Source organism: Gossypium arboreum, chromosome 2, assembly GCF_025698485.1.
Source record: "Gossypium arboreum isolate Shixiya-1 chromosome 2, ASM2569848v2, whole genome shotgun sequence".
Lineage (NCBI taxonomy): Eukaryota > Viridiplantae > Streptophyta > Magnoliopsida > Malvales > Malvaceae > Gossypium > Gossypium arboreum.
The window spans coordinates 19,597,780-19,613,698 of NC_069071.1; the positions used below are offsets into that span (position 1 = coordinate 19,597,780).

General features: G+C 34.8%; 1 protein-coding gene and 1 pseudogene across 1 annotated transcript; one reads left to right on the forward strand and one right to left on the reverse strand.

Moving 5' to 3' along the window:
• Positions 1-1,754: 1,754 nt before the first annotated feature.
• LOC108467138 (ubiquitin carboxyl-terminal hydrolase 2) lies at positions 1,755-6,672 on the forward strand. Its single transcript, XM_017767675.2, has 6 exons — positions 1,755-2,057; positions 2,137-2,183; positions 4,226-4,272; positions 5,332-5,378; positions 5,458-5,560; positions 5,643-6,672. Exons 2-6 carry the CDS (start codon positions 2,153-2,155, stop codon positions 6,417-6,419), a joined length of 1,005 nt encoding a protein of 334 aa, XP_017623164.1. The 5' UTR covers positions 1,755-2,057; positions 2,137-2,152; the 3' UTR covers positions 6,420-6,672.
• Positions 6,673-10,185: 3,513 nt separating this feature from the next.
• LOC128289542 (small nucleolar RNA R71) lies at positions 10,186-10,274 on the reverse strand (annotated as a pseudogene).
• Between the last annotated feature and the right edge of the window lie 5,645 nt (positions 10,275-15,919).

Sequence of the window (15,919 nt, forward strand, 5' to 3'; positions counted from 1 at the left end):
AAATCCAGCATATTAGAAGGGCCTACTACAACCGGATCTTTCCTTAATTCATCACCATTCGAATTAAACCCTATATGTTGACTTTTGCTTACCATTAAATCTTTCCCAACATTGTGGCGTGATTCTCGCCCTTTTTGTTGACCAATCAAATCATTTGTAAATTTGGTGCCTTCCAAATTGATTCCAAGAATTGTATTAACATTAGCCCACAATTTTCTCCCCTGGTTTTGCCTTGAATTTTGGCCAAGTTGCTACCCAAACATGTCTTTCCAAAAAAATTATCCTCTCCCTCCCCCCTTAGCCATATGTTGTTTACTGTAGTAGTCTTCCGTGGCTGAGCCCGCAACGACAAGTCCCAACCCATTTCCATTTCCTGCATCCCATATTTTAATCTCATTGGGCAGAAATTGTCTCCATGGCCTAGGCAGCCACATAAGAAATAAAACAAAGTTAATTTTTCATATTTGAACTTTGTATAAGTAAAATTTGAGCTAGAGATCATAATTTTCTTTCTTCTTTTCAGAGGCTTTTGGGCATCGATCTAAACTCGAATGCGTAGATAATTTTCGTAGCCGTTGGATAACTGCTTCATATCATATTCCAGATATTTGCCAATGAAATTTCCAAATTACACCGCCATGGAATCTCTGAAAAGCCCCGGTGGCAAATCATGAATCTGAACCCACCAGTCTGAGTACACCAATGGAATAGACATCAGATCTTCATTCTCCTAAATCCTATGGATAATCAACAGGTGATTATTGAAAGTCCAGGAAGCGCCTGTAATTACCCGATTAATATCCAATTCGTTAAAGAATTTGAATAGAAAACGTTTTTCACCCAAATCCGATATTTGCACACCCTTCAAAGGGTGCCAAATATTTGTCATCGTATTTCTCATGTCTGGGAAATGGACTACACTAACAGTTAGAAAGCATCCCATCAAGCAAAAACTGCACGTTGAGCTCTGTGATTCAACATCATCTAGAATAGAAAAAGCTTCTTCTTCTCCATCCTCTAAACTCAGATTCGCTAATCCCTATTCCATCACTTTCCCGCAGCAAAGATAAGCTACTTTCCACGAAACAGAATAACAAATACGAAGAGTAAAGAAGCACAAAGAAAAACACAATTGAAAGGAAAAAAAAAAAGTGTACCAGTTGGCAGATAAAGACGTGCCAGAAGACAAAATTATTCTTTCTAGCAGGATTGAAATTTTAAAATGTGAATAAAAAATATAGAAACTAAAAATAACCAAATTAAAGTAATAAATTAAATCCACAACTTTCATAAATTATAAGGACTAATAACAAATTTTAACAAAATAAAATAAAATTTAACCTTTTAAATTAATCTAAACTGAACCCATTTTTAAATTTAATTGAATAAACAACTCTCAAATTATACTCTCTTTTAGTTAACTATCTAAATTTTTTTGGTCAAACTAGATACCTAATAAAACTCTTTTTTTTTTTAGCTGCTGTGAATAAAAGGAAGAGAAAGTAATATGAGAGATAAAATAAGATCAAGATGGACGGGGAGAGAGAAAAGAGACTGGAGAAGAGAGAAGAGAAGTATGATATTGAATAATAATTTAATTTAATATTAAATTTAAAATTTTATGTTATTAAAATGATTAAAGGGTTCTTTTAATAGAAATAAGAGTAGGGATTATAATAGTTACAAAATTATAATTTAAGTATTTGATTTGATAAAACAAAAATTAAATAGCTAACTAAAGAAGGCGATATAATTTGAGGGATTCTTATTCGGTTAAGCCTTTTTCTCTTTTTAAAGAGAATAAAACTGAAAAAAAAAAAAGCAGGTTCGGACAGAAAACCCGACCCATGAGCACTCTTACTTTAAGTTTGAGATGGACGGAGTGCCTAGTACTTGAAGTTGGAACCAACGGTTGAGATTCATTTGATAGATTAGAAAGCGCAGTGCTTAAAAGCTCACAGCTGAAGTAGCCCTACGAAGCCTTTTAGCCATTAGGGTTGAGGAAGAAGAAAGACCTCAGCCAGGAACGAACCTCTCTTTCTTTTCTGACAGACTTGGTGAGTTTTGGGTATTTCTTATATATTATGTTAGGCTGTTTCGCCTTTTTTAAAAAAATTACCTTTTTGTTTGTGGCAGCTGCTAAATTCTAATCATGTCTTGGTGCACAATTGAATCGGATCCAGGTTTTGCCTCTCTCTCTCTCTCTCTCTCTCTCTCTCTCTCATATTTTCGAACATTAAGTTTGTTTATTTGTTTGGAATTACTCTTAAATTATAAGGTGAACAACTTTCTTATTCATTTAATTTGTTGATGAGTTTCTTTTCTTCTTAAGAAAATTGTGTACTTATCTTAGAGGAAAGTTTTCTTCAATTTTTTCTTATTTTGTCTCTGGTTACAGTTTCATATTCTCTGAATTGGGGGTGGGGGGGTGGGGATGAATTAATATAGTTGAGATATTCATTTAAATTTTTATCAAAACATAAGGATGTTGCGGATTTCATTGTAATTCAATCTCTTTGTCTGAATGTGTTTTTTTTATAGTGCCATTGGAGGGTGGTTTGGGTAAATATTTTGTTAACGATCCCGACGCATCACGCTTGCAGAGAACAATCATAAGCTTGATTGTTATCTGGTTATTTCTCACATGTTAGATTATTGAATCACTGTGTGCAATTCCTTAGAGGCTTATGATCTTGAAAATACAGCATAGTATATGCATGTTATACCTGGTGGAATTTAAAATAATAATAAAAAGAATATTGATGTTTTGTTCATGATAGTGCTAGAAACAATCTCCGCTTTTTAAAGATTCTATAATAAGATAGATTGAAGCCTTAATTGTTGCCAATAATTAGAGGTAGAACTTACATTTTCCTAAGGTTTATCTTTAATCCTGAGGAAATTTTTTGCCCCTTCATTGGTCGTATAACCCTGTGATGTCAAGTTGTGTGCCTAGGCATCTAGGTGTGGCGAAAAGAAAAGAAAAAAAAAATGCTTCAGAGCCTTCTAGATGAGGCGACTTCAAACAGGCAAGTGCCTTTTGTGCTTTGTTGTGTCTTCTGTTCCAGTCCAAGGAGTTCGAAAGGCTAGCTTCAGTTAACTTTTCAATTTCCCTTTTTTTTTTTTGAGTTAAAATGCCACATTTACTCTTTTTCTTTTTCATTATTATAAACTCAGTCACCGATTTGATTAGGTTAAAGCATACAATCAAATATCTCCCTTTTTTTCCCTTCTTGTAATTCTTTTCTTCCTCTTATAAAGCATATTTATTTGTTAAAAAACAGAGAAGTTGCTCTGTTTTAGTTTTCAAAAACAGACCAACATCCACTCTTTCTCTGCTTTAAACTTCTTGTTGTAATTTATTTATTTATCGTTTAATCACATTTGTAATCTGCCTCCTCCTTTGTCATGGAAGTTTGTGTCAGCCACCTTGTGTGTTTGAAAACTGTAATTCGACACTTGAAGAAGGCAGAAGCTGAAATTTGTTGGATGCTTGGACCTGATATGGTTTGCAAATGAAGTAATAAATAGAAGAAAACCAAGCCAAGCAAATACTATGGAACTTGCCCTTAATTTTATTGCAAGGATAATGATTCAAAAGATCATATATGGAAGTGAAGGAAATTTAGAGCTATTGTCAATTTTTAATTACATATCTTGTTTTATTTTGTAATAAATTAGTGAATGAATTATCCGACTTGAGCAATAACTTGAATTTATAAAATGAAGTATCTTAAAATTTACTTATTATTTACTGTTTACACAATACATAATTTTTTTAATATATATAGTACACATATATCTTTATTTATAAGTATGTGCCTTATTTAACTTGGACGAGCCTCTTTTTACACCTTGCACCTTAGGTGACATAGAGGTCTTAGTGCCCTTGGCAACACTGTTGAACCGTTTTTGGAGGCCTAACAAAGGCAACATAGTTCAGATTGGGCATTTCGCAGTTGCTTTTTTCTCCCCCCACTCCCTCCTTTTTTCTTCTGAGTATAATGCTTTCAGCATCGAGTTGTGTTGTACTATGTTCTGCCATATGATTTCTTATGAATATCTTGGATCTATTAGTTGAGATCGAACATGTTAACATCTTGCTGCATCAAATGATTAACCGTCTTTTAGTGCTCTTATTGCTTACTTTAGATCATCATGCTTTCTGGATGATATGTACTGAGATTTAAGCTTGACATGATCATTTTCTGCCATGTCTTTTCAGGTGTTTTTACAGAACTTATACAGCAGATGCAAGTTAAAGGCGTACAAGTAATACTCTTTTATGTCATAATTGGCTCCTTATGTTTGCCTTGTAGCTTTGCTTATAATTTCCTCTATTATTTAGATGCATGCATTCCAATACTGTTGGAAGTTCTTTTAATAAAAATGAATATCAGTCTCTATGTTAATTATCTTGTGTCTCTTCTGTACGGTGCTATTTAAACAATGTTGTTGTTGTTGTGGACAAGGCATTGGTATGTTGATGGTTTTATGCATACTCAGTCAGTGTGTGAAAGGCACAAGGGTTCCTATAAGATATCCCCTTAAACCTCCATTTGCATCGTGTTTCTCTTGGTTTGGTAGAAACTCATTCAATGACTGTTGTTGGAAGATAAGAGGAAGAAAAGTCGGGGGAAGGAAACCACTGAATTAGTTCTACGAGAACAATTAATACCTGAACATTTTGTGAGAAATCAACTCTATGAAGCAAAACTGAGAAATATAAATAGGCACCAATTAAATTCTTAACTTGTCGTAATGGATTAGGATTCTTAAAATCAACAAACTTGGGAGTTATTAGAGTAATTTGAGCTAAGGACTCCATTTAAAACCTTCAATGAACTAAACCCAAAACAAGACCCAATCAACCATATAACCAATGCCCTATCTAGAAAACAGAAAATTACCAAATTGTACTTCAGCGAAGCATTTCTTGGATCAAAAGGACTTCTTTGACAATGCAAAAGACATGATCTTTGCTTTTGACTTCCAAAAAAGATATCTTCTTTCTAACCTAGCATTGATCAACCACCAGCATGCCTTGAAGCTGCTGTATTAACCTGTTTAGTTTGACCCTACTTGAGTGGATCTGGTTAGGTTGGTTTTGTATAAAATTGTGGCCAGTGCCATCCCTATCTACTGTCTGTACTATTTTGTTTGTTCTTTGCCCCTATGTTAAACCCTGTGTGCAGCTATCAAAGTCTTTCCTTGTGTAAGTGTGTTGGTGGTTGCTTAGGTGTGGATATTAATTTTCATATCTGAATAAGTACTATTATAGTTTTTGTTTTTGATATGCTTATACTGTCATGATGGATCATGTCTTATCAGGTAGAGGAATTGTATTCATTGGATCTCGATTCTCTAAACAATCTTAGGTCAGTTCTTGCTTATACTGGCCATTTCACGTTTCAGCGTTTGAATCTCTTCCTTGCGTGATTATTCTTTCCATGATAGGCCTGTGTATGGGTTGATTTTCCTTTTCAAATGGCGCCCAGGGGAGAAGGATGAACGTCTTGTAATCAAGGACCCGAACCCTAATCTGTTCTTTGCTAGTCAGGTTGGTTTCAGTTTAATTTATTAGTTTCTCAAGTCTGATATATTGCAAATCTTCCAAACTTATTTCTTCTACATTTTCATAGGTCATCAATAATGCTTGTGCTACACAAGCTATATTGTCTATTCTCTTGAACTGCCCTGATATTGACATTGGCCCAGAACTGTCAAAGTTGAAAGAATTCACTAAAAACTTCCCTCCAGAGCTCAAGGGTCTAGCTATAAATAACAGTGAAGCTATACGTACAGCCCATAATAGTTTTGCAAGGCCTGAGCCTTTTGTTCCAGAGGAGCAGAAAGCTGCTGGGAAAGATGACGATGTCTACCATTTCATAAGCTACATACCAGTTGATGGAGTACTTTACGAACTTGATGGACTGAAGGAGGGACCCATTAGCCTTGGTCAATGCCCTGCTAGTCCAGGTGACATGGAATGGTTGAAGTTGGTGCAACCAGTAATCCAAGAACGAATTGAGAGATACTCCCAAAGTGAAATAAGATTTAACCTCATGGCAGTTATCAAGAACAGGAAAGAGTTGTACACCGCTGAACTTAAGGAGCTCCAAAAGAAGAGGGAACGCATCTTGCAGCAGTTGGCTACCATACAGTCTGAAAGACCCACAGACAAAACCAGTTTTGAAGCACTAAACAAGCAACTTTCAGAAGTTAATTCAGGGATTGAGGGTGCCACTGAGAAAATTTTGATGGAGGAGGAGAAATTCAAGAAGTGGAGAACCGAAAACATTCGAAGGAAACACAACTACATACCCTTCTTGTTCAACTTCCTTAAAATTCTTGCTGAAAAGAAGCAACTGAAACCCCTTATTGAGAAAGCTAAGCAGAAGAATAGCAGCTCTAGGTGAAGTGTATCTTGTTTTGTTTTTATTTTCTTGGTTGACAAGATGCTTAGTGCAAATCCAAAGAAAACTGGAGTCACGTAAAGGACCTTTTATGATAAAATCAACTCTACTGTTTCCAAATGACTTTCTTCTTGGATTTTGTCATGGTCTTTTCTTCCAGTCCCATATTTGTTGATGAAAATACTCTGCTCTTTAGATAAGCATCTTCTATGTTACCCAGACTTGGTTGAGAATCGGATATGGATTTGTGTTGAAACAGTTATGTTCAAGTTTTTAGAAGTTTATTTATTTGGAAGTCACTTGGAAGTTAATGTCATTTTCATGTTATAATATGAATTGGGAACTAGTATATCAAGGAAGTTTAAAGGGTCAAAGCAGCATAGAGCACTTTAGGTGATGGAAAATGTTACCAAGTCAAATAGATTGGTGCCATTTTAGCTCATGACTTGGTTTGTAGTGCATCTATCAATTTAAAGTGGAAAATGGAATCCGGTTCTTTTGGATATTTTGGGTAAATTGCATCCTAAGTTATTAAACTATTAGTAAGTTTACATATTAGTCACTCAAATTTAGAAAGTTACAGAACGATTACTAAATTATTTAAAAGTTTTTAGTCTTTGAGTTGTAAAAATTGTGATTGTATGGCTTTCTCTGTAATTTTCTTATGGTCACTCAAATTTAGAAAGTTACAGAATGGTCACATTCTTTTATGTAGTTTAGTTTTTTTTCATGAAAAAATTTTGAATGTGACAAATTTGTGAGCCAAAATCCGAACAGTTTTCTTTTTCGATCTTCGGCACTGACCATCAGATTTGTTTTGATTTAAGATAAGTTTTTCTCCTCGTTGATGCGTATTGTTGCACCGTATTGGTCGTCGAATTATTACTCGAAGCTAACTGGTCGGACTTAAATAAATGATTTAACAACCTAATACTTAAATGAAAATATTTGAGTAATTCAATAACTATTTGTAACTTTTTAAAAATTAACTGATTGAAATGCAAATTTATTAATAATTTAATAATGTTGGGTATAGTTTTTATTTTTGGGTGTTAGTGCAATGCTCTTTAATCATGCTTGGATTTAAATCATTTTAGTTTTTATTGAACAAACGTTCTTTTGTGAAGCCTTTGGTACGACAGTTACATCACTAACAAGATTGGCAAATCATAATATGAAATTTTAGTGTAAGACATTGAGGTTAAGACTCATGGCATCATATGATATGAGAACACTCATGGTGTAGCCTCTAGTAGGTTGAAAACTGGATTGACAGATCATAGTATATGAATGTATATATGTCCATGTGGCTGAGACCCATGGCAATACATGTCTGTATGTATGTTTATGGTGTAGCCTTTGATAATGTGTAAATCAAATTGACAGATCACGATAAAATAAATTATGTATAAATCCATGAGGGAGACACCCATGACACCTTATGTGAAAGTCTGTTGGGACAATAAACACGTTAATCTGTATGATGCCTTTTTGTTTGGCCCTTGTGGCGCACTCTGTTAAGTCTATTTGGTAAGGTAAGATTATTCGCTCTTTTAGTAAGTTTTGGACAAATTCTGATTATTTTGTGATAGATACTTTTATGGTAAGGTTATGAAACATTGATAACTATTGAAAAGAGTTATATTTTAGGCCTTTATATGAAATTAATTGTTTGTAATTAAGTAAATACATTTGCACTTTTAGGATAATTTTAGAATATTGCATAACAAAGCTTGGACTGCGCTATAATGGTCATCTTTTATTACTTTTATTACTTGGGGAAGGAAAATTTGTGGTTGTGGTTGGACACATGTACAGGTAGAAGTAAAGGATGAAGCGGATGTAGAAGGAAAATAAGAGAAGTGAAACATTACCGTGGTAAATGGTAAGATTGATTGTTAACACAATTGCCATGGCAATTTCAGGAAAATGACTCAGCATTCTATCCATGTCACTCTTAGCCAGCTGGCGTATACCAGAAAGACCACCTCAAAAAAGAGGGGAAAAAATGTATGCTGAGAGGGACGGATCCACCCAATAAAAGAAGGGGAGAGAAGAAAAAAGAGGAGGGAGGAGAATTGGTGTGAGAAGAAAATTGGTGACAGCAGTTTTTCTCTCTATTGGAGAATTTTAGAGAAAGAAAGGATAGTAGCTTAAGAGAGAAAAATAAAGACATGAAGAAGGTGGAGTGAGAGCTATCCTGGATTCACATGTAATCTGAAAATCAAAGAGAAGCTAGAGTGTAGCGAGAATTCCTACATTTATGCCTTTATTTTCCTGATTTCTGTGATTCGAACTTATTTGAGAATGTTAATGAATTATTTTATTTTGATGTTAACTTTTCCACCTATGAACTAAATCTTTTTTTGGGTTGGAGTTATTTTGGTGAATGTTTTATCATCTTTAATGCCTATGATTTGAGATTGTTTATGTCACTGTTTCATTCAATTTATGCTTATTTTAAATACATGCATGCAAGCTTTAGACATAGTTTATTGTGTGTTGTGTTATTAGATGTATTTTTAATTCTAAAAAGGTTAAATATATTGAATCTTGAGTCGTTTGATACAAGCGAATACTCGACAGAATATTCGTACCACTCTAGACATAGATGTTGCAAGTTGTACAGAGAAAAATGTTCAATGTAGTTATTAATCCAGAGTTCTATAGACATACAGTAACTTAGATTTCTAGCTTAAGATTTAGCTATTGAAAGAAGCAAGTTACAGTAGTGACTCTTTGAGGAGTTGATTAGACAATATTTTACCATGACATTATTTTGATATGAACATTTCACCTGAATAATTCCAGCTCTATTCATTCAACAACGAAAATACTCTTGGTTTTCTCTGTAATTTGTCACATCATTTATTTGCCATATCAACTCTTTGTTTTTAGCATTTGATTTCATTAATTCATTATACAAATATCTTATTCAACTTGAGAGTAATTCTTGCTATTCAGTATAGTCAATAGGATTATAATAACTTACTCAATTTCTTACCAATTTTTGATCCATGTAGAGAAGACAATTACTTATCACTTTATTACTTGAATGACATGTACACTTGCACAATTACATTAATTATTTACACGCAACAGCTTTTTGGTGTCGTTGCTGGGGATCGACAATATTGGTGAAAATTTTATTTGTTATTATTCTTGTTATTTTTTAGGGCAATTAATTAGTATTTTATTTTAGTTTTCAGGTTTGTATTAGTGCATGAGAAGAAGTACTCAAGATGATACAAAACGTTATTTTGATCCTAAAATTGAAAGGACATTAAGGCAAAGAAGAAAAGAGTTAAGAGAGATGAAAAGAATTAGAAATGATCTATTAGAGAAGATCAAGTACTTCAGAAGGAAAGGAATAATGGTATTCCTCGAATCATAGATGACAGAGATAGATCCATCAGAGAACATATAGTGCCTATTTTAGATGATCTAAATCTAGGAATTGTTAGGCCACATATTCAAACTCAACACTTTGAATTAAAACCAGTAATGTTTTAGATGCTGTAAACAGTATGGCAGTTTAGTGGTTTACCTACTGAAGATCCAAGATTGCATTTGAGACTTTTTCTTGAAGTTTGTCTCATTCAGGCAACAAGGTGTCCCTGAGGATGCCCTTAGATTACAATTTTTCCCTTATTCATTGTGAGATCATGCCAGATCATGGTTGAATGCGTTACCATCAAGTACGGTGGTATCTTAGAATGAACTGTGTCAGAGATTTCTACTTAGGTATAATCCTCCCAACATGAATGCCAAGCTTAGTAACGATATTACATCGTTTAGGCAATCGAAAGATGAAACATTATATGAAGCATGGGATCGTTTCAACACGATGCATGGTTTTTAGCATTGGACACAAATGGAAATGTTCTACAATGGATCAAATACTCGTACGCGAATGGTGGTGGACGCATAGGCTAATGGGATGTTTCTTGAAAAATCCTACAATGAAGCATGCGAAATTTTGGAAAGAATAGCAAACAATGATTATCATTACCCTACTACTAGAGTTGGTATTGGTAGAATAGTTGCAAGAGCAATGCAACTTGATGCAATTACATCTTTAACAGCTTAGGTATCTTCTTTAACAAATATGATTGAAACTTTGAAAAGACCCTTTGCAGTGCAGGAGATGAAAGTTGCAGAACTAGCATGCATATACTATGGAGAAGATCATGTTTTTGATGAATGCCTATCCAATCCAGCATCTGTGTATTACATAGGGAATTTTAATCGTAGCAACAACAATCCCTACTCCAACACATACAATCTAGGGTGGAAACAACATCCAAATTTTAGCTAGCATAATCAAGGAATGGGAAATGCCAACAATGTTAATCGACAGAATTTGGCCGGTGTACCACCTAGATACAGTCAACCAATGCTGCAACAAAATGTGCAACAAAATTCATCATCTTCAACATCAAATATGGAAGCTCTATTAAAGAAGTATATGGCTAAGAATGATATGATTATTCAGAGCCCGATAGTTTCCTTAAGAGCTCTGGAGAATCAAGTGGGACAAACTGAATTAAGTTCTAGACAACAAGGAGCTTACCTAGTGACACAGAAAGTTCTCGATCTCAAGGAAAGGAACAATGTAAGGCCATAACACTCTGAAGTGGCACTCAGCTGCCAGGAGTTGTGAATGATGCCCTTACCGAGGATGAAAGTTCAGAAGTTCCTGAAAGAACAACTTTTGAGCCATAGTGGAACAAACTACAAAAGATGGGAGTAAATAAAAACATACAGGAGAAAATTCATCTTGTAATGCCTATACACATTCCATGGAAAAACAACCTCAACAAATGGAAGGAAGGCCACTGCCACCTTTTCCCCAGCGTTTCCAAAAGTTGAAGCAAGATGCTTAATTCAAGAAATTTTTGGAGTTCTTGAAGCAATTCCAAATCAATATACCTTTGGTGGAAGCATCAGAACAAACGCCTAACTACGTGAAATTCATGAAAGATATCCTATCCAAAAAGAAAAGGTTAGACGAGTTTGAAACTATTGCACTTACTGAAGGGTGCACAACAATGTTGCAGAGCAACTGCCACCAAAAGTAAAAGATCCAGGGAGCTCCACTATGCCCTGCTCGATAGGAAACCATTATGTAGGCAAAGCATTATGCAATTTAGGTGTAAGTATCAATCTAATGTCTATGTCTGTTTTCAGGAAATTTAGGATAAGAAAGGCAAGACCTACTACAGTCACACTACAACTAGCTAATAGATCATACATCCATCTAGAAGGTAAAATTGAAGATATAGTGATAAGATTTGACAAGTTCATTTTTCCAGTAGATTTTATTATTCTGGAATGTGAAACAGATAAAGAGGTGCCCATAATACTTGGACTACCTTTCCTAGCAACTAGTAGAACATTGATTGATGTACAGAAAGGTGAATTAACCATGAGAATTAATGATCAATAGTTGACATTTAAGTGTTTGATGCTTTAAAGTGTACAGACCCAGATGAAGAATGCCATGCTGTTGAATTTGTTGACATTGTAATTCAAGAAGAATTTGTAAGACATATGCACAACAATTCTAATGCCGACTTTGTCAAATTAAATGAAACAAAATTGACTGAAGAATTTGGAGAACTGATGGAAACTCAGCAATCTAGAAATGGATTCAGGAGGATCTTTGAATCATTAGACTTATCAGGTTGGTCTTTCAACCTTCCCCGATCATCAATAGAAGATTCACCTGTGGTGGTTTTGAAGCCATTACCAGTGCATTTGAAGTATGTTTATTTGGAAGATAACGATGCACTGCCTATAGTTATCTCTGTCGAGCTTACAATAGATTAGGAGATGCAATTATTGGAAGTCTTAAAAAAATCCAAGAAAGCTTTAGGATGGACAATTGCGAATATTAAAGGAAGTAGCCCAACAGCCAACATGCACAAAATAATACTTGAAAATTGCCATGACAAATCTATTGGACAGCAAAGGAGATTGAATCCTGTCATGAAGGAAGTAGATAAAAAAGAGATTATCAAATGGTTGGATGTTGGAATTATATACCCAATTTTGGGTAGCTCTTAGGTAAGCCCTGTTCAGTGAGTACCCAAGATAAGAGGGTCATCGTAGTCAGCAATAATAACAACGAACTCATTCCCACACGTACTGTCATAGGTTGGAGAGTTTGTATGCGTTATCGAAAGCTTAACAAAGCAACGAAGACGGATCATTTCCCTCTGCCTTTTATAGATCAGATGTTGGATAGACTAGAAGGGAAAGCCTTTTACTATATTTTAGATGGCTACTTAGGGTACAACCAAATTGCCATATCTCCTACTGATCAAGAAAAGACTACATTCACCTGTCCTTATGGAACATTTGCTTTCAGAAGAATGCCATTTGGGTTACGTAACGCCCCTGCAACATTACAGCATTGCATGATGGCAATATTTTCCGACATGGTGGAGAGATTCCTTGAAGTATTCATGGATGATTTCTCAATATTTGGCGACACTTTTGAAGATTGTTTGAAAAATTTGGAGTTAGTACTTTGCCGATGTCAAGAAACAAATCTTATACTGAATTGGGAAAAATGCCAGTTCATGGTTTGTGAAGGCATTATTTTGGGCCACAAGATCTCACAGCAAGGAATTGTCATCGACAAAGCAAAAATAGAAGTCATTAAAAAGTTGTCGCCACCCACTTCAGTGAAAGGAATCAGAAGCTTCCTTGGTCATGCTGGATTTTACTGTCTATTTATCAAGGAATTTTCTAGGATATCCAAACCTCTATGTCATTTGTTGAAACAAAACAAATCATTTCATTTTGAAGAGTTATGCTCAAAAGTGTTCAAAAAGTAAAAGGAGTGATTAACACAACACCTATAGTAACTGCACCAAACTGGACTTTACCATTTGAACTGATGTGTGATGCAAGTTACTTTGCTGTAGGGGCAATTCTGGGGCAAAGAAAATCCAAGACATTTCATGCTATATATTATGCCTATAACACCCCTAACTCATATCTGACGTCAGAATAAGGTTACGAGGCATTACCAAAAATCACACACAATTCACATACATTCATACATTCATAACCAAAATCTATTCATATCAATCACATTGTCCCTTGTAAGGTCCTACGAGACCTTAAAACATGCTTAGAAGGGGTTCAAGACTAAACCGTTAACATTCACAAACTTTATGAAACATAGAAAATTTTCAAAGATATAAGGGTTATACACTCGTGTGAATAGGCTGTGTGCCTCACACGGCTACCAACATGCCCGTGTCACAGACCGTGTGAAAATAGGGCATACATACTGACTTGCACCACACGATCGAGGACACGCCCGTGGGAAAATTAGGGAGGTTACTGAATTGGGTCACATATTCGACCACACGCCCATGTGCCAGCCCGTGTGCCACACATGGCCAATAGACATGCCTGTGTGTCTAGGCCGTGACAAACCATTAGGGTATACTAATTTTAATTCGAATGGTACCCTAGGGGACACACGGCCGTGTAACCATGTGTCACACACGGCTGAGACAAACGCCCATGTCTCTTCCCGTATGGACAAAAATAGGCTATTTGTAAAGCCAATTTGCCACCCTAATCTTAAGCACACAAAGTAACCAAATTTGGTACCATTTCATCACATATATAGGCATTCAAAACATGCAATTTCATATACATTTGATGCCATTTATACATCATCTTTTTCACTACTCAATTACACAACCAAACACATGCCAAATCAAATTGATACTTTAACTAATATCCACATTTAAATACAACCCAAATCATCAAACATTTACTAAACCAAAATGGCATCCAAACTTCATCTTAAATTATACCAAAACTTACCATTTCTCAAACATAACACATCATTAACAATTCACTAAATATTTATTCATCAACACATTCAATTTCATCCTCAAACACGTATTTGGGCATTTTTACACTTTAGCCCCTAAAATTACACATTTATTCAATTTAGTCCCTATTTCATAAATACACAAAATTCACAAAATTTGACAAAACTCATGCTTAGCTGAATTCTCTATAGGTCCCTAGCAGCCCATATTTTTCATTTATTTCACAATTTAACCCCTCAATTTACACTTTTCTCAATTTAATCCTATTTAAGCATTTTAATTAAAAATCCCTTTACAAAACATAGATATCTATCATCAAGCTTTAATAATTCATCATCAAACATTCAAAAACACATGAACTCATCAATGTTAATTTTGAAAATCACCAACAAATTCAGAAATTAAGGTACGGGCTAGCTAGTACTCAAAACAACAATCACAAAAACATAGAAATCATTAAAAACCGAGCTCAAAACATACCTTAATCAAGCTGTATGCTAGCCGAACCCTAAAACACCAAAAATGGCTTCTTCTTCTTCAATAATCAGTGGTGAAAGATTATAATAAGGCTTTTTTTTGTTTTGTTTTATTAATATTAACCTTATTAACCAATTTACCTTTTTAACCTTAATTAAAACCATTTAAAAACATTCTTTTAATGGCCATTTATTTCCATTAACATTATCAATGGGTTAATAACATCATAAGGACCTCATAATAACAAACCATAGTAAATAAACACTTTTAACTTATAGCATGCCACTTTTGCATTTTACTCGATTAAGTCCTTTTATCAAATTGAGCTATTAAATGATAAAATTAGCTCACGAAATTTTCACACATATATAATCACATGCCATAGACACTAAAAAAATAATATTAAAATAATTTTACGACCTTGAATTTGTGGTTCCGAAACCACAATACCAGTCGTATGTTGACAGATTCACAGCTCAGTTATACCATCACGGAGAAAGAATTGTTAGCGATGGTATTTGCCTTTGAAAAATTTAGAGCTTATCTAGTGGGCACCAAAGTCACAATTTATATAGACCATTCTGCCATTAAATACTTGGTGACGAAAAAAGAGGCCAAGCCTAGATGCATTAGATGGATATTGTTGCTGCAGGAATTTGATTTAGAGATTAAAGATAGGAAAGGCACTAAAAATCAAGTGGTTGATCACTTGTCACAATTGGAAGCAGGGATTAATTATGGTGATAGTAAAATGATTAAAGACGAATTCCCCGATGAGCAGTTATTTTTGGCTATGGCATTGCCATGGTATACTAATATTGTTAACTTTCTAGTCAATGGGTTGTTGCCACCTGCATTCAATCATCAAGGACAAAGGATATTCCTTCACGATGTCAAGCAATTACTGGAATGAGCCATTTCTATTCAAGTAGTGTGCAAATCAAGTAATTCGGAGATGTATTCCAGATGATGAAATTCAAAGCATCCTGCATAGCTGTCATTTTGCACCTTATGGCAGACATTTTGGAAACATGCGAAATGCTACAAAGGTTCTCCAATCTAGTTTTTATTGGCCCACCATGTTTAAAGATGCTCATGTGTTCTGTCAAAGCTGTGATTACTATTAAAGAACTGGTAACTTATCAAGGAGACACAAAATGC